This window comes from Podarcis melisellensis, assembly GCF_964234715.1.
Source record: "Podarcis melisellensis genome assembly, chromosome: 1".
NCBI lineage: Eukaryota > Metazoa > Chordata > Lepidosauria > Squamata > Lacertidae > Podarcis > Podarcis melisellensis.
This window is the reverse complement of record NC_138528.1, coordinates 7,784,589-7,804,688: the sequence shown is the minus strand read 5'-3', so window position 1 is coordinate 7,804,688 and position 20,100 is coordinate 7,784,589. Positions and strand designations below refer to the sequence as shown.

The 20,100-nt window shown below is 42.1% G+C and overlaps 1 protein-coding gene across 1 annotated transcript; it reads left to right on the top strand.

Annotated features, from left to right (window-relative positions):
• Positions 1–3,563: 3,563 nt before the first annotated feature.
• Positions 3,564–18,714, top strand: LOC309372060 (potassium channel, subfamily K, member 16-like). The gene is made up of 6 exons (XM_081915261.1): positions 3,564–3,695; positions 5,258–5,458; positions 6,914–7,034; positions 8,978–9,152; positions 10,112–10,263; positions 18,518–18,714. The coding sequence occupies exons 1-6, from the start codon at positions 3,693–3,695 to the stop codon at positions 18,682–18,684; spliced, it is 819 nt and encodes a 272-aa protein (XP_081771387.1). The 5' UTR covers positions 3,564–3,692; the 3' UTR covers positions 18,685–18,714.
• The last annotated feature ends 1,386 nt before the right edge of the window (positions 18,715–20,100 follow it).

The window sequence follows — 20,100 nt, the reverse complement described above, 5'->3', positions numbered from 1 at the left end:
TTCTGCAACCAAGAGAGGGAGGGAGGGTCTTAATTGGATTCTCAAAACTGGAATGTGTGCAGAGGAGAGCAACCAAGATGATCAAGGGTCTGGAAACCAAGCCTTATGAGGAGTGGTTGAAGCAGCTGTGTATTTTTATTCTGGAAAAGAGGGGGCTGGGGGAAATATGAGAGACCTCTTCAAATATCACATGGAAGAGGGAGCATGTTTTCTTTCTCCTGCTCTGGAGAGCAAGACTCGAACCATTGGCTTCAAGTCACAAGAAAGTAAACATCAGGAAGAACTTTCCGACAGTAAGAGCTGTTCAGCCGTGGAACAGTCTCCCTCACTCACTATTTATATATATGTGCCATCGCCAAAAACAGTGGAGGGTTCTGAAGGGCTAGAGAATAATTGTCTCAGGGCCAGATTAAGCTCCCAAACAGGGAATTGGCCACCACTGAAGTATAACCGCCCCTGAAATATGGAATTGCAGGAGAAAGCTCTTGGAACGATTTGAGAGGAAATAATGTCCTGAGGTACTGCCAAGTGAAGTGTGTGTGAATGCATCTCTGGGGAGAAGGGACCTGTGCTTTTGCTGGGTCACTTTTCCCGTTCCACGGTATAGACTGTCCAGCCGCCACCAGAAGGAAAACCCCCTTCTGCGTATGCCTACCTTTTCCACCCCTCTCTTTTTCATGCCTGAATTCGCAGCCTTTTTAGGGTTATAGTATAATCGGAGTGAAGTTGAAAATGAGGAGGACAGCCAAGGTCTCTTTGCACTTGTTTGGACAAAGAGCGGGGAATTCTGAATGCTTAAGACCTCAGGCCTCCACTGGAAGACAAAGAAAAAAGGAAATGAAACACACCATAAAGAAGATAATCTAAATATAGCTTTGCTATGGAGATATGCCCCTATTTGTGCACAGGTGGCAGCAACACATTCCCCAAATAAAGGCAATTTAATGTTCACACAATCTCACAACTGCCCTTGTGATGTGGCTAGCATGGCCAGGACATAAAGGCTTGGTGAATGTGGATTTGCTTAGATATGAAAGTGGTGCTAAATGTAATTTCTATAATACCCAGAGAAAGACACAACAAAAACATTCTATTTGCATAGATAAAACATACTTTGCAGATGGAACCATTGTGGATGCTGTGTTAAATTGTTTCTTCTTTTTTCCCTTGAAAAAAAAAATTGGGGGGGAAAAACAGTTCTAATTTATTTTTCTGGGTAAAGAGAGATTTCATCTCAACCAATGCAGAATTTGAACCATGTTCTGTTTCAACAATATTCTTTCTTCTTCTGTGGCGATCACTCATAGCCAAGTAAGATTGTCTTCCATAAACACGGTTTTAACGATGAGCCTGTAAGTGAATGTGGAGGCGAATTCTGGATCCACACGTCCTTCCACAGTGGGGACATTCATTTCTGGGTGGAAGTTGATCACGGTGAGGGTTTGCCAAGCGTGCCTTTGTCTTAGCATGTTTCTCCCTTGCGTCCAGAGTTCAAAGCCCATAACACCTTTGGTAAAGGCTGTTTTCCAATTGGAGCGCTCGCAGGCCAGTGTTTCCCAGTTGTCAGTGTTTATACTACTTTTTTTTAGATTTGCCTTGAGACAGTCTTCAAACCTCTTTTGTTGACCACCAGAAATACGCTTTCCATTTTTAAATTCAGAATAGAGTAGTTGCTTTGGAAGACGATCATCAGGCATCCGCACAACATGACCAGTCCAACGAAGTTGATGTTGAAGAATCATTGCTTCAACACTGGTGATCAACCATATTCAAAGAACAATGGTCCACAATATTGAGGGAACTTGGGCAAGTTACATCCCACATTATTCCCAGCTTCTTGGTAGCCTCCTGGTTCTTAGTGAGATGGAGTCATTCCCATACTCTCCAGCTTTTCTCCAGTGAAAATAGGGACATCTTAAGGATCATATCAAAAACAGGGACGGAAACTTGGAGAGTCTGCATTCCTTAACAAATGCACTCCATTTAGAATGTTTAGGAACATGACAGAGACACAGAGTCAGACCAGTGGGACATTTGGCACATACATACATCACAGAAGGGGTGTAACTCCTCTGGTCTCACACCGCCATGGTGCTACAATATTGTGATAGGAATTTTATGGTCTTAGATATATGCTAATGTTCATAAACGTACCAACCAAGCCCGTACATAGATCAGCACAGGAAGATCGACCTGGAACCATTTTGATTCCTAAACTGACCAAATGTTTTCTCTACAAGGTCAAAGTGGGAAGCCTCCCATTGTCTCTTTCCTCACAAATCCTGTCTTAAGGGCACATTTAAGATATGAATAGGGTGTGAGCCTGTGACAAGGCCCAGGAACTAAGTATTTATCATTACAAAAGAATGGCCAGGCTCCCCAGGAAATCCAATCAAGTAACCTGGGAGACAGGAGATAAACAACGACAGGAGGAAAACAACATTCAAATTTCTGTTTTAAGACCGCCTTTTCTTTGATGTAGGTATGAGGTATCTGAGGGGCGGTCTTAGGTTACACCCCTTCTGTGATGTATGTATGATGTTTCTGGGGGTGGTCATGATCTACAGGGTGGCAATTTCAAAAGTCTTTATAAAGCCTTGCACGCCATTTTTCGAGGTCCCTCCTCTCTCCTGCAGGTGAGGGGAGCACCCTGTTGCAACAGATCAATAAAGATCAAACTTACTAGCTGCTTTGCTTCTCAATATTCTCTGGTTGGCCTCTGTTATTCTCTCCTACCAATAGGGAACCTATGTAAGGACTCTATATGGGCTCTTGGATACCCCCATAAGGGGAAAGGGCAAATTTTGTTTACAACACCTTCCATTTTTAATGGCCTCTATTGTACTCTTGATAGCCTATGTCAGCCAGGTTGATTTCAATAAGCAGGCCCAGGAATTCCCTGTCTGGAACAGCTCTGCAGTTTATGTTTTAATCCATATCCGAATTAATCAAAATCCTAGCATTTATTCATTCCGAGGGCTTAACAATAGCATTAGCTTTGCTGATGCATCACACAATTGACTCATGTTTAGCATGTGGTCCACCAAAACTCCTAGTTCCTTTTCGCATGCTAGTAAACCAGGTGTCCCCCATATTTGTGTATCTTGTTCTTCCTTCCTAAGTTCAGAACCAAAAATTTGTCCCTATTGAAATTCATTTTGTTAGCTGGGGCTCAATGTAGGGTTGCAAAAAAGAGGACACATTTGCCAACTTATGCTTTTAACTATGGATCGCTATGATGACATTGCTCATGAAAAAGAGGTCGTGTCCTGGAAAAAGAGGACAAATGGCACCCCCAATCCCGATTCTTTCTTCTGCAGCATTAGCAACCCCTCCCAGTTTGGTGCCATCTGCAAATCTGATGAGCATTCCCATTGCTGGATGTAAAAATAGATCAAGCTTGCTCCTGTACATTTCTAAAATATTGTGGTCTGATCTTCCTACCAGCCTCTCAGACCTGGAGGCTTTCAGCAGCACAGCAGGTACAGAGGGCATGACCTCACAGAGGACCAGGTAAGCCAGTCCACAAAAGAGAGTAATATACCCATGACCTCATAGAGTCCACGGGGTGTGTGTGTTAACTGCTCCTAACAAATAGCTACCCAGTGAAAGGGAAGCACTGAGACTCTCCCATCAGATATTGGAAGTTGAAGTGGATCATTTAAGAAGAATTGGACTTGAAGGACCCTGTCATGGTGAGTGAGGAGCCAAGCAAAGACCTCTCCGCTCCTTTCAATTCCCTCCTCCAAATGACCCCTGGGCGGGTTATGGATGTGGGAAAACACACTAGCTCCACCATGACAAAGCCTTCTGGTTTTCATCCGCTATGTTTCCCAATGAACTGTATTTCTTAAAAAACCCCAAACCAAACCCGGAAAGAGAAAATGCATTATGACATGCAGTGTCCTAACACTCCAAATGACTTTCCCAATAAGTCATTGAAGCAGTGTTGTTTTTTTCACAGTCAGTATAATCTTTTATTTTAGACACCTATACAACAGGAAGCACATTTTTCAAAATACTCCTTTATTCTAGTTTTTCTAGCAACATATTCACATATGGTTTTGTCATCTGAGACCTTCCTTGCAATCATTTTCTAGAGACAATTTTTTTTAGCCATGTAGAAGGCGAAGTCATATTGTCCTTTTGTAAGGTTCCATGTGCTGGGTATATAATTCAAAAGGACATTTTGCACTGTAAATGTCAGATTATTCCGTACAGTTCTGTTGATAGTTTCTGTTACCATTTGCCTAAAATCTTTCAATATAGGACAATGAAAAACACATAGGTTTTGGGAAAACATTGTACTGATTGCACCTCCAACAGTTAGATACCTTAGATAGCCCTTTTTTAAACAAACATAATGGGGTCCAGTATATTCAATATATTATTTTTTGTTGTATGAACCTCAATTTAAGGTACAGAGATCCCCTGTTAAGGCACTTAAAAGAGTTTCCCACTGTGAGGTGAAAATTGAGATCTCTAATTCTTTATCCCATCCCTCCCTCAGTACCTGTATATCAAATTGATTTATATATGTTGATGGCCCTTTTTTGCTGCATAAGAATGAATCAACTGCTTTCTTATCTCTGGGGTCTCTGAGGCTGTAAAAGTAGCTGTTCCGTAGATGGTGGTTAGCAATATCAGGAGATATTGCCATTGTAGGTAGTCTGTATTTGTCTCTTCAAAAGGAATATGTATAAAATACATCCTCTTCATTTATCAGCTGGTCTAACATTAATATACTCAAATTCATCCACCTCTTCCATACAATCATTTCTTAGTATGTGAATTGGAATTCCTCTAAAGATATAAACTACTCTAGCTATTATGTTCATTTTAAGAGCACTGACTTTCCCCCACAGAGTCAGGTTCAATGACTGCCATTTGTCGATATCCACTGATACCTCATGATATATTTTGTTGATGTTTAATGATACTAATTTAGATAAATCTCATGGTATTAATATCACACTGTTGACTCATGTTCAGCTTGTGGTCCACCAAGACCCCTGGATCCTTTTCACATGTACTACTAGGAAACCATATTCTATTTGTGCATCTGGTTCTTCCTGCCTAAGCGCAGAACTGTACATTTGAGCCTGTTAAAATTCATTTGGTTAGCTTGGGCCCAGCTATGGAGAGTGCCCAGCTATGGGGCTGTACGCTTGAGTCTGGGTCAAGACAAAAAGGACTTACTTACTAAACTATAGTCGCTCTTGTGTCTGCTTCTTCCGTGGCGCTCATTCTCACACAGAACAACATGCGTGTGAACAGGATTCAGGGCCTCCTACTGCTGGCTGGCTTCATGACTTACGTGGTGATGGGTTCCTTCGTCTTTGAGATTCTGGAGAATGATCACCACAAATCTGTAAAAGAGGAAATTTTTCGCCTGAAACTGGAATTTCTTTCAAACTACCCCAATCTCAGCCCAGAAGACGTGGAGTATTTCATACAGGTAAGGCATTACTTCAGCAAGACTGAAAGGGATGACCGTGGCATGACACCAGAGGTTAGGAGGTCAGAAAGTATATATGGGGGGTCCAGTTTAGGAGGTGAGAATTGAGGTGGGGACCGAATCAGTGGCCAGCATAAAGCCATAAGGACTCACCCTTCCTTCTGCATGTGAAAATTTATCTCCATGGAGGATTAGGCAGATTGTTGGAGGATAAGACAAGGAATGACTACTAGACATTATGTCTGTGTTCTGCCAACACTGTTGGAGGCAGCACGGGCTTCTCCACACTGAGCTTTCCTCCACTCTCTCCAGGCATGGTCATGATTTAAAGCTCCGTGTCTGAGACCATTTCGTTGCTCTGGGGCTTTCCTCGTGAAAACCAGCTTGTGAACGGCAATCCATTGTAAACCCAAATTGACGTTTACTCTGATTTAGCTATAAGGAGCAGGTTTTGTTAGTGTTTGTACTGTATTTGATGGGAAACATATTTTGCAAAGAATAATTTAACATACGTCATATAGCAACTGCAAAACAGGTGACTCTGTTCAAGGTCACAGGAAAGTTGAATCATTGTCTGGTTAACTGCCTTGAATAGTGTGTTTGTGCCTTAGAACAGAGGGTGGGAGATGGGGTAGTCTCACCATTGTTTGGTTGACTGAGAATATGGGAGAGCCAATATTCCAAGCAGACTCTGTCCAAAAGAATTTATGAAGACAGGCAAGCCAAGGGGTAATAATATATTCATTGCTACTAAAGTGTGCTTTTGGAGCAAGAAGACCAAACCCTCTCTTGGGGTCAAGGGAGAGAAACACTTAGTATTGAACTTGAGATATAAACAACACAGCTTGTTATAGTGTTGCCATCAGTGCTATTTTTCTAGGAAAAGAGGTATCGGAAGTTCCCAGAACTCACCATGAACACCTCCCTCCTTCTCCTATAATGGCAAAGGCGCCTACTTGAGAGGTGCCAGAACTGAGTTCCAGAGAGTTCCTGCTGAAAAAAAGCCCAAGTTGCCATCCTGACAAGTCAAGACTCATCTTCAAGTCTTGTGTAAGGAGTCTACTTTATCACTAAGCTTTGAAGGTGAAACTGCTGCATCCCTCTCAACAACCCAAACACTCTCAACTGGGAAAGCTTGGTGCAAACCACAACAAGCATCCCTTGGAGTGTGGGCCTTTGCCTGGAAAAAGTGGAGGAAAGGTTGAGTGTGCATAAGCCCCATGCCTACCAGTTACTGGGGGTGCCAAGTGAGGGGAGGGCTGTTGTGCTCAGGTCTTGTTTGTGGGCTTCCCATGAGCATTGGGCTGGCCACTGGGGGAAGAACGTGCTGGACTGATCTAGAAGAAGGTCCCTTGTGAATGCATAGAGATTTGGTTAGCAGTATCTGGTGATAATCAGAGAAGGGGCTATTCTTATTGCTGGAATATTCAAACTGAGTCTTGCATTCAATTGCAGAAACTGATAACAGCTGTTCAGATGGGAATAGATCCAGTAGGAACCCAACCTCATGACAAACAAGGCAGCTGGAATTTCGCTAATTCTTTCTTCTTCGTGGGCACTATGTTATGCACAATAGGTACTGTCATTTGGTTCTGGCTTCTTCGTGAATATAGTATGCAGGGCATTCAACTGCTCTTGCTTAGATAAATTGTGTTAAGGTGCAGGCTTTGGTTTTATTCTTTCATCATCCTTCACATCTCATGTTTGCCTTACCCTTTCTGGCCAAATAAATAGTTCGTTTATTTTATGCCCAACAAGACCATTCCCTGATTAGTTATTTATTCCCCACCCTTCTGGGGTCAACCTATTATTAAAACTACCCTGTGAAAAGTGGTTGGGCTAGGAAACGAGTTCAAATCCTACCCGGTGCAACTGACCCAATGCCAGTCTCCCAATGCAAATCCGTCCTTCTCAACACAACCCTATGCATTCAGTGGGACTTGCTACCCAATATATTTGCATAGGATTGCAACTTCTTTCCAGTAATCTACACAATACACAAGAAACCACACACCCTTTGTGTCTGGATGAATGCCTTCAATGCAGAAAACCATGCACTGAATGAGTGCGAGAACCTAGCTTATTAGTATTGTTTAATCCAGAGCTTTCAAAACTTTTCATGTTGGTGACACACTTTTTATACATGCTTCAAATTGTGACACAGCGATTCACTTTTGCTAGTGAACTGGTGGTTATTGTTGGCAAACAAGCCTCCTAGGGAGAGGCTGGCAACTCTCCCAGACTCCCGGCTTGCTTACCGGTGATCTGCCCTGGCTGCAACCCCCGCAAGTCCAGGATAGATCTCGATAGGCGACATTTCCCAGCGTGGAAAATGCACACCCCCTCCCTCCTTGCTTCCCTAGCAGGGAAAGGAGATAGTCAGAAATCCTTTTACATCTCTTTATTTCTGACTTTGCAGCACTACAGAAAACATGTCCGATTAGTTCAGACTTCAGCAAGCAAGTGGCTAAGACTTCCTTTACATACGCAACAGGAAGGTCTCATATTACACACAGAGCAAATTCCGGTGAATCGCCCTGTGAACTGGCTGTAACATTCTTTCCCACAGTCAGCCACATCATGTGATGTTTTCACCCAGCTGCCAGTTTGCAGCTGCGTTGCTCTCATATCGTAACAGTTATAACCCCTCTCTAGCGTTCACATGACACACCTGAACACTGCAGCCCACACACGAATGTGTCACGACACACAGTTTGGAAAGCTCTAGTGAAGCTTTCTGGTGTGAAGCACAAACAGTTGATTCAAGTGTGCTAGGGATAAACTAATCTGCACTTCGAGTTCAGGACATTAAGCTGCAGCTTCTGAGACCCAAGAAAAGGGCTTATCTGTTTTTCAGCTTTTGAACTTGAGGTATCCCAGGAGGCTTCATTTCTTGGCTCTGTCCACTTGTGAATTTGGATCAGTAGATATTATTAGTTTTCTAATTGGTTCTCTGATTATTCCTGGTGCTTGGCAAAATCTTCATAGGATCTCAGCTGAAAACAACTCAGTCTGCTCCTTACAGGTACATGGAGCATGTTGCTTATTTATTGAAACTTTTCAACATACAATGCAATAAAAAGCAAACTAGTATAAAGAAAAAGTAAAGAGGAAACACACACACACACACACACACACGCACACACACAGAAATCATATTCTTAGAGCATTCTTGAAAGAAATTAGGGATTTGGGAATTGCAACTGATTCTAGCCAAGATGGTGATGAATGGAGGAACTCTGTTCTTTCCTCACTGCAGATGCCCTGAAGACTTACCTTCAGGGCTATTATGGGGTATCTGGGCACGATTGGGGTTCTTCTATCTAATATACTCCTTCCTTGCCCTATTTCATCACCAAAGACATTTCATAATTTATCCCAAAATAAATAAGTATTTTGTAATTCATTTTTTAATACAATAACTGTATCAGAAATTTTGAAAAATCGAAAAATCTGAAGGTAATTGGCAAATCGACAGGTGCTGATGTCCTTTTCAACTCTTTCTTAATCTTTCAACAGGCTATGGATACCTCTGTCCCCGAACGAAAGAAGGTCAGATCTTTTGTGTTATTTTTGCTCTCTTTGGAATCCCCTTCTACCTCATCTGCTTGAACTATATTGGCTTTTTAGTCTCAGGAATCTTTGAATGGTGTGCAGAGCAAGTGTATCGGAAGAAAAAAAACAAGGTAATTCAGTTACTTTATCTAGAGATGGTTTCTAATCTAGCAGTCACAAGACTGAGGCCGACATAGACTGCTGCTGCACTCAGGTCCTGTATGCAGGTTTTCTGTGGGCATCTGGTCAGCTTCGATGAGAACAAGATCCTCAACTCGATGGGTCCTTGCCTGATCCAACAGATCTCTTCTCTTATCTATTATTTTTCACAGCAGGAGGCCTCATTAGCTAAAGTGGTACCTCAGGTTAAGAATGGTTTTGGGTTAAGAACGGATCTCCGGAACGAATTAAGTTCGCAACCCAAGGTACCACTATATAATTAGCTGCTTTTATATTAGGAGGAAGACAAGAATAAATTAGACATGTGCATGATGCCCTCTAAATAATTGAGGAAGACAAATTTGAGCTCTGCCTTCAAACAGAAATGAGAGAAACTCATGGGTTCGTGGGTGTGAGGGTATATGCAACAACATACAACTGGACAAAAAATGAATCATCACCATTTTTTTCAATGTTTAGAAAATCAAGTTTGCCAAGTTAACACAGGATTATGACAGACCAAGGCTTTTAGATACTTGCCTCTTTCTAAAACGATGGTTTCTGTTTTGTTTACAACTTGTGGTTTGTCTGGAGGAGGCACAAACAATGAGCCTGAGTTTGGACAACATGTTAAGCCAAACCATGCCTTAGTTTGTGGCCAAACCAGCCACCATCTCCTCTCCTGGAGCGTGTCTTGGAGAAATTTAAAAAGAGCTTCCTAGATTGGAGGTTACCCACACAGCAACCCAAAAGAAAAGAATGCGGGCTCCAAGTGAGAAGATGTGAAGCAAGCAATTGCATGTGAACAGAGAACTGGTATTGTGCTCCAAATGAAGTCGAAATCCCTATGCATGGCTGAAGGTCAAGAGAACTGAGCTCTGTTGCATCAAAGTGCCCTTGTCTTTTCTTTTCTTGCTTTATCTTTCAGAAATCAGCAAGATACATTTTCATCTTTGTGGTTCTGGGACTTATAATGTTTCTTATTTTGCCATCATTCTTCTTTCAATGGATGGAGGGCTGGGCTTATTATGAAGCTGTCTATTATACATTTATTACCCTCAGCACCATTGGTTTTGGAGACTATCTAATAGGTAAGGCTTTCAAAATACTTTCATATTGTGGGCTTAACAGGTTCTACAGATAATACTAGGTCACCTGTGGCCTCAAGGTACTGGTGGGAACCAATCTGTTCTACTGAAAAATATGAAAGCTCAGTTCAGTGACAAGTAGGGTGCCACCAGGTTCTCTCCTGGGCCTGTTGTTGTTCAACGTCTTTATAAATGCTTGGTTGAATGAACTGAGAGGATGCTTCTCAAATGTACAGCTGACACTGAACTCGGAGGGGTAGCTAATGCCACAGAAGACAGAATCAATTCTATATATATATATATATATGCAGGTTTTGGTGTCCTCGGGTGTCTTCCCGTGTAAAAGTTGGGGTGTCTAGGCGACGTTTCGACGAGGTCTCACTCGTCATCTTCAGGCTGGTGCTTTCGGCTTCTTGTTACTGGAACAGAGCAGGATCTCAGTGTTTGAGTTCCTATAAATACTGTTGAGGGGGTGTGGTGTATAGCCTCCAATGTTCTGGGCAGAGAGGAAGTTCCCAGGCTAGTGTGCCTTTTCTTCTTTTGTTCCTTAATTACTTGAGGGATATCTTGAGTGATTTCTTGAGTGGTATCCTGAGTACCACTTAGGTGGGTCATTAGGTGTGGATTAGTTGCTAAAGTCTTTGTGTCTTGACCTCTTGAACTTTGTGAAGAGTTTTTCTGAGAAGATGGCTGTACTGCACTTAGTTGTGCTCTGGCTTGGCTTCGTGTATAGGGGCGAGCTGTGGTTTTGTGGCCTGTGTCAGCCAGATCTGTGTAGGGATTGCAGGGGGGTGCAGCATCCGGAGGTGCCACCATGGTTTGGCTACTGGATGGTGTCTGTAATTTATCTGTGGAGAGGGTCTGGGTTTGGGTCTGGTGTGGTTGATTGGTGATAGCGTTCTGTGTGCCTCTGGATCTGGTGTCAGTTTTTGTGGGGAGGGCTAATTTCCAGATGTCTGGCAAGCGGGATGTGTCGTCACGCTTGTTCATGTTGTGAGGGTGTTTCTCTATCTCGATGGCTTCCATGATTATTCTCTTGTGGTGATGTTCCATGTTAAAGAGCAATTTGGAATCTGCAAAATTAATTTCGTGTCCTGTTTCTTTCATGTGTTGGAAAAGAGAGGAAGTTTTTTCTTCTTTTTTGACGGCATTCTTGTGTTCTGCGATACGTGCATTTATTCGTCTGTTTGTTTGTCCAATGTACGTGGCTGGGCAGACTTTGCAGGGTATTTCATAGACCCCTTGGTTTTCCAACTGGATTTTATCCTTGGGGTTTCTGAGGATATTGGCTATTTTTTGGTTGGTGCAAAAGGCTGTTTTGATATTGTGTTTATGGAGGATTTTGCTAATTTTATCTGTAGTGCCCTTGATATAAGGAAGGAGGGCCATGCCATTGTTTTCTTCTGTGTCTTGGTTTTTGGGGGGTGTTTCTTTTTGGATTAGCTTCGTAACCCTGTTTTGCTGGTATCCATTGGCAATTAACACATTTGAGAGATTCTGTAACTCAGTTGTCAAGTGGTCTTTGTCAGCCAGGCGTTTGGTTCTGGAGATGAGAGTCTTGGCTACGGAGTTTATTTGTGCAAGACTCTCATCTCCAGAACCAAACGCCTGGCTGACAAAGACCACTTGACAACTGAGTTACAGAATCTCTCAAATGTGTTAATTGCCAATGGATACCAGCAAAACAGGGTTACGAAGCTAATCCAAAAAGAAACACCCCCCAAAAACCAAGACACAGAAGAAAACAATGGCATGGCCCTCCTTCCTTATATCAAGGGCACTACAGATAAAATTAGCAAAATCCTCCATAAACACAATATCAAAACAGCCTTTTGCACCAACCAAAAAATAGCCAATATCCTCAGAAACCCCAAGGATAAAATCCACAGTTGGAAAACCAAGGGGTCTATGAAATACCCTGCAAAGTCTGCCCAGCCACGTACATTGGACAAACAAACAGACGAATAAATGCACGTATCGCAGAACACAAGAATGCCGTCAAAAAAGAAGAAAAAACTTCCTCTCTTTTCCAACACATGAAAGAAACAGGACACGAAATTAATTTTGCAGATTCCAAATTGCTCTTTAACATGGAACATCACCACAAGAGAATAATCATGGAAGCCATCGAGATAGAGAAACACCCTCACAACATGAACAAGCGTGACGACACATCCCGCTTGCCAGACACCTGGAAATTAGCCCTCCCCACAAAAACTGACACCAGATCCAGAGGCACACAGAACGCCATCACCAATCAACCACACCAGACCCAAACCCAGACCCTCTCCACAGATAAATTACAGACACCATCCAGTAGCCAAACCATGGTGGCACCTCCGGATGCTGCACCCCCCTGCAATCCCTACACAGATCTGGCTGACACAGGCCACAAAACCACAGCTCGCCCCTATACACGAAGCCAAGCCAGAGCACAACTAAGTGCAGTACAGCCATCTTCTCAGAAAAACTCTTCACAAAGTTCAAGAGGTCAAGACACAAAGACTTTAGCAACTAATCCACACCTAATGACCCACCTAAGTGGTACTCAGGATATCACTCAAGAAATCACTCAAGATATCCCTCAAGTAATTAAGGAACAAAAGAAGAAAAGGCACACTAGCCTGGGAACTTCCTCTCTGCCCAGAACATTGGAGGCTATACACCACACCCCCTCAACAGTATTTATAGGAACTCAAACACTGAGATCCTGCTCTGTTCCAGTAACAAGAAGCCGAAAGCACCAGCCTGAAGATGACGAGTGAGACCTCGTCGAAACGTCGCCTAGACACCCCAACTTTTACACGGGAAGACACCCGAGGACACCAAAACCTGCATATATATATATATATATATATATAATATTTATTCAAAATTTTAAAGGTTACAAAAAGAAAAAAGGGAAAAAAGAAAAATTAAAAAGACAGAAAAAATACAATCATTTAAAAAAGAAAAAGGACAAATCGAGCCTTTACATAGCTTTCTTCCTTTACTTATTTCCTTGACCTCCTCACACCTCCCATTTTTGTATTCTAATTCAAATTGTTATTTCAGCAAATCCTTCCAACCTTGTTTTTATCTTAATAATTTGTTTTAATATACTGTAATTTTACGTTCTCTCTTTCATCAATTCATTTTTACTTAATCCTTTATATCATTTCTGCCAAAACCACATAATTTTCTTTTTCCAACATCTTTCTAACAATCCTTAATTTTGCAATATTTTTGAAGATAAACTTTAAATTTTTTCCAATCTTCTTCCACCGACTCTTCTCCTTGGTCCCGGATTCTGCCAGTCATCTCAGCCAGTTCCATATATTCCATCACCTTCGCCTGCCATTTTTCCCGGGTGGGTAGATCTTATGATTTCTAATACTTTGCAATAAGTATTCTTGCTGCTGTTGTGGCGTACACAACCTTAACAGATTGGAGAACTGGGCACAAGCTAACAAATGCATTTCAATAGGGACAAATGTAAGGTTCTGCGCTTAGTCAGGAAGAAGCAGCTGCACAAATATAGGATGGGGGGCACCTGGTTTACTAGCAGTACATGTGAAAAGGATCAAGGGGTCTTGGTGGACCATAAGCTTAACATGAGTCAAGCGTGTGATGCAGTAGCAAAAAAAAAAAAAAAAAAAAGCTAACAGTATTCTAGGCTGCATCAACAGAAGTATAGTGTCCAGATCAAGAGAAGTAATAGTACTATTCTATCCTGCCTTGGTCAAACCACATTTGGAGCACTGTGTCCAGTTCTGGGCACCACAGTTTAAGAAAGCTGTTGACAAGTTGGAACATGTGCAGAGAAGGTCAGCCAAGATGATCAAGGGCCTTTCAGACAGAAAGAGCGGTTTGGCTGTGCAATAGACTCCCATGAGAGGTGGTGGACCCTTTCCCTGGGGGATTTTAAGCAGAGGTTGGATGGCCATCTGTCATGGATGCTTTAGCTGAGATTCCTGCATTGCAGAAGGTTGGTCTGGATGCATCAAACTTGAAAGAAAAGAAAATGGCCAGTATGTTTTCCTGGCCAGTGATTTTGCACCTTTTTCTTGGCTGAAACTGCAACTCCACCCCCATTGTTCAGCCCAGACACTGAGGTCCATCTGTGGTGGGTCCCTCACTGCAAGAAGTGAGGTTACAAGGAACCAGGAAGATGTCAAGAAGATAAAGAATGACACAACCTTTAGAAGACATCTGAAGGCAACCCTGTATAGGGAAGTTTGTAATGTTTTATGTTTTATAATGTTTTGATATATGCTCCCAGAGTGGCTGGGGAAACCCAGTCAGATGGGTGGGGTACAAATAAAATTATTATTATTGTTATTACTATTATTAAGCAGGAAGTTATTATTAATATCCTCATCATTGAGCAGGAAGTTACAGGATGTGCACTGATTGGAAATTTGGTCAGTTTGCTGGAAATTTGGAAAGTTTGTCAGACTTGCTGGAAGAACTGAACTGAAAGAACGTGTTTTTCTCTAGTGCTGTAATGTCAGAAATAAACATCATGTAAATAGATTTCTGACTTATTTTCTTTCCCCTGCGGAAGCAGGAGGGAGGGGTTGTGCATTTTGCCCATGCTTGGGAAAATGTCGCCTATCAAAATCTCCCTGGTCTGTCTGGATATCAGCCAGAGGAGGTTACCGGTAAGCAAGCTCCAAGGACAGTGAGAGGGGCCAGCCTCTATGGAGGGGGCTTGCAAATCGACAAGTGGTAGCAGAGGATGGTTGCAACAAGACGGCTGAGCAGCAGGTGGGAGACAATTTTTTTTGCTGATAAGCAGCGATCCACGGACCTCTGCGATGCTGATTTATGGCTGGATGGTGAACGCGAATTGAAACGTCTTCGGTTCCCTGAGAAAAAAGGCTCCTGTTTTGAATAAAACAGAGCGGAGAGGCCACATACTTCGCATTCCAGAGCTGATAAGAAGTTCTGTTGCTATGTGACAGGTCGTGAGTACTTTTTGAGCTAAATTTATTTTAGAGAGAAAAGAAGCTTCAAAAGCGAAAGCAAGGCTGAGTTTTTCAGCGACGCTTGTTGTAAACAAACTGTTGGAAAGGGGACTTTCCAAGAAGAGCGCAGCTTGCTGATTGCTGTTGGATTGCAGCGAAGGCTTATCGTTTACAGATTCTCTGTGGAAGTGAAAATTCCAGGCAGCAGAGGCTGACTGCCAGGTGCAAAGCAGCTTGTAAACATGCAATAGACTATTGGATTTTCCAGCTTGTAGCTGAAGCTGCAGCTTGGCATTAAAGATGGCTCTGTTATCTCAGAAACTGAATAGCCAAAACTGGCTAGAATGGTCATTTGCAATGGAATTTTTGCTGGTGGGAGAGCACTATGGGACTTAGTACAAACCCCACAGCCTGTTGCTGTACAAGCACAGGGGGAGAAGGCTGCAGTTCAAAGTGAATTGAAGCAGCGTGTCCTGATAATTTTGGCGGAAAATGTTGACGCTTATCTTGAGCCAGTCCTAAAGGGTGCAGCAGAACCAAGGGTCGCTTGGGAGTCACTCCGCAAAGCTTGTGAAGCTGGGGTGGGAAGCAAGGACCGATAATTGGTTGCGCCAAAGGGGGAGAGCCAAGATGAAGCTAGCCCAATTCTTGAGAGCTCATCGAAAGCTGGGAGGAGCTTTGAGCCACAACAAGGAAGTGAAGGGACTGTTGCTGCTGTTGCTGTTAAAGATCCTGCTACTGCTGCAATGGCTGTTGCTGATGGGGGGAGTGAAGCTCGGGAATCAAGCACCCCCACTACTATTGCTACAGAGGAGAAAGCTGTAGCTCACAACGCTGTTCGTCAGGAGACACCACGTCAGGAGAAAGGAACTAGAGGGAGCTCTGTAAAGCCTCAGACTTCAAGCAAAGGTCGTACCCAGTCCCAGGCAAAACCAGATATGGCTTTGATGTCACTAAAAGCCACAGCATCCGTGGAGAACTCATTTATAATAGACACAGGGTGCACGCAACACATGACATCACATTGAGAGCTGTTTTCTACATTTGAGAAGCAACGCTTCACTGTGAAATTGGCAAATGGTCAGGAAATGGAAGCAACCAGGATTGAAACTGTGTATTTAGAAAGCCTGAACTTGACTATAAACAATGTTTATTTTGTTCCAGGTTTAAAGTACAATTTGCTGAGTGTTTCTCAAATCACTAAGAAGAAACTGGTGTTATCCTATGATGAGGAAAGTTGCAAAATCTACAAAGATGGAGAGCTGTATCTTTCTGCCAGAGAAAAAGACGGGCTGTATCTGTTGACATTTGAGGAATCGAATTATAAAATGTGCACTGCATGTGAATCTAAAATGCTTTCTCTTGCAGGTATCTCGAAAGAAGACACGAGAGGAAAGGCAACAAAGATTAACAAAGTTTTTCAGCGAGTGTATGCTGATGTAATTGGTCCTTTAGCACCTTCTAGAGGCAATGCAAAATACGATCTTGTATTTGTTGATCATTTTTCTCAATATGTATGGATTTACATATTGAGATCTCCCAGAGAAACCTTAGAAAGGTTTAAGGAGTTTTGTGATAAGGCTAAGAATGTTCATGATGCTAATATTGATTTTCTTTACACAGATGAGAAGCCAATTTTTCTTTCACAGGATTTTCAGGATTTCCTTGAGAATCAAGGGATAGAGCACAAGGTTGCTGTTTCAGAAGCTGCATGGAACAAAACTGTGTGTGTAAAAGTGAACAAGGTGTTCACACTTGCCACATGAGTTTTGGGCTGAATCTTTATCTTGTTACACTTGGGTGAGAAAGGTTTCAAAAGGTATGGAATGTTCTCCTTTTGAGAGGCTGTTCCGCAGAAAACCTTCTGTCTCACATTTTAGGGTTTTGGGATCTCAAATCAGAACAGAAACTCCAGATGGGGTGAAGAATGCCAGAGGCATTCTTGTGGGTTATGAAAAGGGTCTCTACAGAGTAATTTTGATTCTCACAAAATTTCTAGAGAGTGCTCCTGGACAGGAGAGAGTAATTTTTCACACATATCCCACTGCTGATGATTCAGATGATGAATTTGATTATTCTGATTATAGTGATACCGAAAGTGACACAGAAAGCTCAGAGAGTTCTGTTGACACAGTTATTGAGAAAGGTTCACACACAAAAGCTAGATCTTCACAGGTTAAGGATGAACCACTGTTTATTATTGGAACTGGTTCTTTGAAAAGTCCTGAGACTGAACCAGTCAGCAAAGAGGATCAATACCTCATACACAGGTCTGAGAGAATCACAAAGGGCGTACCACCCAAGAGGTATTCAAAAGAGTTTGCTAACTCAGCTGTTGCATGTGTTACTATTGTTGACAACTCAAGGCAGGTTGAAGCTGTGTCTAAGTCAGAGACAAAGACACAACAGGGAGTTGCTAAGCATAACACAACGTTCCCTAACCAAGGTAATGCAGAAGCACTCATTCCTTGGAAATCAGACAACCAGAGAATTACATTGGTGAAACCAGTGGCAGGTAGTTCCAAGGGTGGAACTGAAACGACAGGGGATTGTTTCATGTATAACAACTGTTTGTTTTCTTCTCTGGATCAAGCTTTGTCCGCAGCTAACGATGATTCATATGGGGGAGGATGTCAGTATATTGAAACATCACCGCTGCAGACAGCCAGATTGTTGACACCACATGATGCGCTTATCTGTGGGAAGGAAGAATTTCCCAGGACGTTCACAGGCTGGATAAGTCTTTGTGAAGAGTGTAACTTGAAACCTTCTGTGTGCGCATGTTCAGGAAGTTTGTCAGACTTGCTGGAAGAACTGAACTGAAAGAACGTGTTTTTTCTCTAGTGCTGTAATGTCAGAAATAAACATCATGTAAATAGATTTCTGACTTATTTTCTTTCCCCTGCGGAAGCAGAAGGGAGGGGTTGTGCATTTTGCCCATACTTGGGAAAATGTCGCCTATCAAAATCTCCCTGGTCTGTCTGGATATCAGCCAGAGGAGGTTACCGGTAAGCAAGCTCCGAGGACAGTGAGAGGGGCCAGCCTCTATGGAGGGGGCTTGCAAATCGACAGTGCAACCACACCAAAGCCTTTACAGGCTCAAACATCATCATGAGCCCAAACCGTGACGAATAGGCAATTATAAAGACATTAGTCACACTTCACCACACTCTTCTCACATTTCACTGGTAGAAATGTCTTTTAAATGTATGCTGTGAATGTGAGCTAACGAAGTTTAGATAAACTGAATTGGTGAGTCCTTAAATCACCTCCTCACACATTATTGTTGCTTTTCTCTGTGTTTTCAGGGAGGAAGCATGACAGGACGTATATTCCGGGCTACCGGACGATCGCATCCTTTTGGATCGTCATGGGTCTGGCCTGGATAACTGTGTTGTTTGAACTGGTATCATCATTACTGGCACCTACGGATCCAAAAGCAAGCCCACGAAAAGACAGTAGTAGGCAAAAATAACACTGCCCAAAAGGCGTCAGTTTGCTACATTTCCACTGGAGGAGAATTTATCTTTGCATTCTGGTGGAGACGGACATAAAAATCAGCTATACTCAAGAACCTCCCCTGAGCTTTTTATAATTATATGGCATTGTGACATTCAAGTGATTCGTTAAAAACTGGCTAGCTGGTCTATAAGTTAAAGTAATTCCTAATAAACTGTGAAATAGTTGGGTTTTCTGCATCGGATTATAATATCTCTTCTTTACAAAATATATATTGTGCTTTGATAATTTTTTTAGAGAGGAACCAAGATGATCAAGGGTCTGGAAACCAAGCCTTATGAGGAGTGGTTGAAGGAGCTGGGTATTTTTATTCTGGAAAAGAGGGAACTGGGAGAGATATGAGAGCTTTCTTCAAATATCTCAAGGGCTGTCACATGGAAGAGGGAGCATGCTTGCTTTCTCCTGCTCTGGAGGGGAGGACTCAAACCAATGAAAGGAGATGAAACACACCATAAGGAGGAGAATTGTATTTCTCTCGCTAAGGTCTCTATCACCAAAATAAATAATAATGGTGACGGGGGGCACCCTTGCCTTGTCCCTTTCGTTATTTTACATTTTTCCATAATCCCATTATTCGCAATCAGCATAGCTTGTTGGTCTGAGTAAATTGCCTCCATACCTCTACCAAAAGCCTCCCTGATGTTCATCATTTCTATCATCTTCTTCATAAAAGTCAATGAAATATTATCAAAGGCCTTTTCTGCATCTATGAACATTAAAACTGCTTGTTTCTCATTCCCGACCACTAGATAGTCTATGATATCAATGATCTTTCTTATTTTATCCTTCATCTGGTGGCCTGGCAAGAAACCTGCCTGATCTTGACGAATTAAGTCCACTAAAACCCTCTTCATTTGGTTAGCATATTGGCAGATAATTTATAATTATTATTTAAAAAAGAAATTGGCCTATAATTTTTAACTAAAAGTGAGCCAGCATTCTTCTTCAGAATCAATGTGATATAGGCCTTTTTTCAGAACTTTTCAGAATGAATGAGATACCAGTGACTGGGTGTTTCCCCAATCTCGAGATACTATTTAAGTGGTTGTACCAGTTGGTCCTGCAATGTTTTAATAGTACTTTGGTGACAGTCCATCTAGCCCTGGTGTTTTACCTATTTTAGCTTCTGTAATTGTCTCTTTTACCTCCTGTGTCAATAATGGTGCATTTAGAAAATCTATTTTTTCTTTTGGAATTTTACTGTTTTAAATATTCTTCAATTTTCTCTTTATTTTCAGAACTCGCTCGGTACAGTTCTGTATAATATCTTACAAATTGCCTTTGTGTATCTTTTGGATTATCTTTTACTTTCCCCACTACATTTAATTTATTAATTAAATTTATGCTGTTTTCTCCTTAACTGCCATGCCAG

Bases quoted from the DNA above. Each gene is read 5' to 3' on its own strand.
- LOC309372060 (XM_081915261.1), top strand. The intron at 7,035-8,977 runs GTACTGTCATTT...ATCTTTCAACAG, and splicing joins CACTATGTTATGCACAATAG to GCTATGGATACCTCTGTCCC. The intron at 9,153-10,111 runs GTTACTTTATCT...GAAATCAGCAAG, and splicing joins AAAAAAAACAAGGTAATTCA to ATACATTTTCATCTTTGTGG.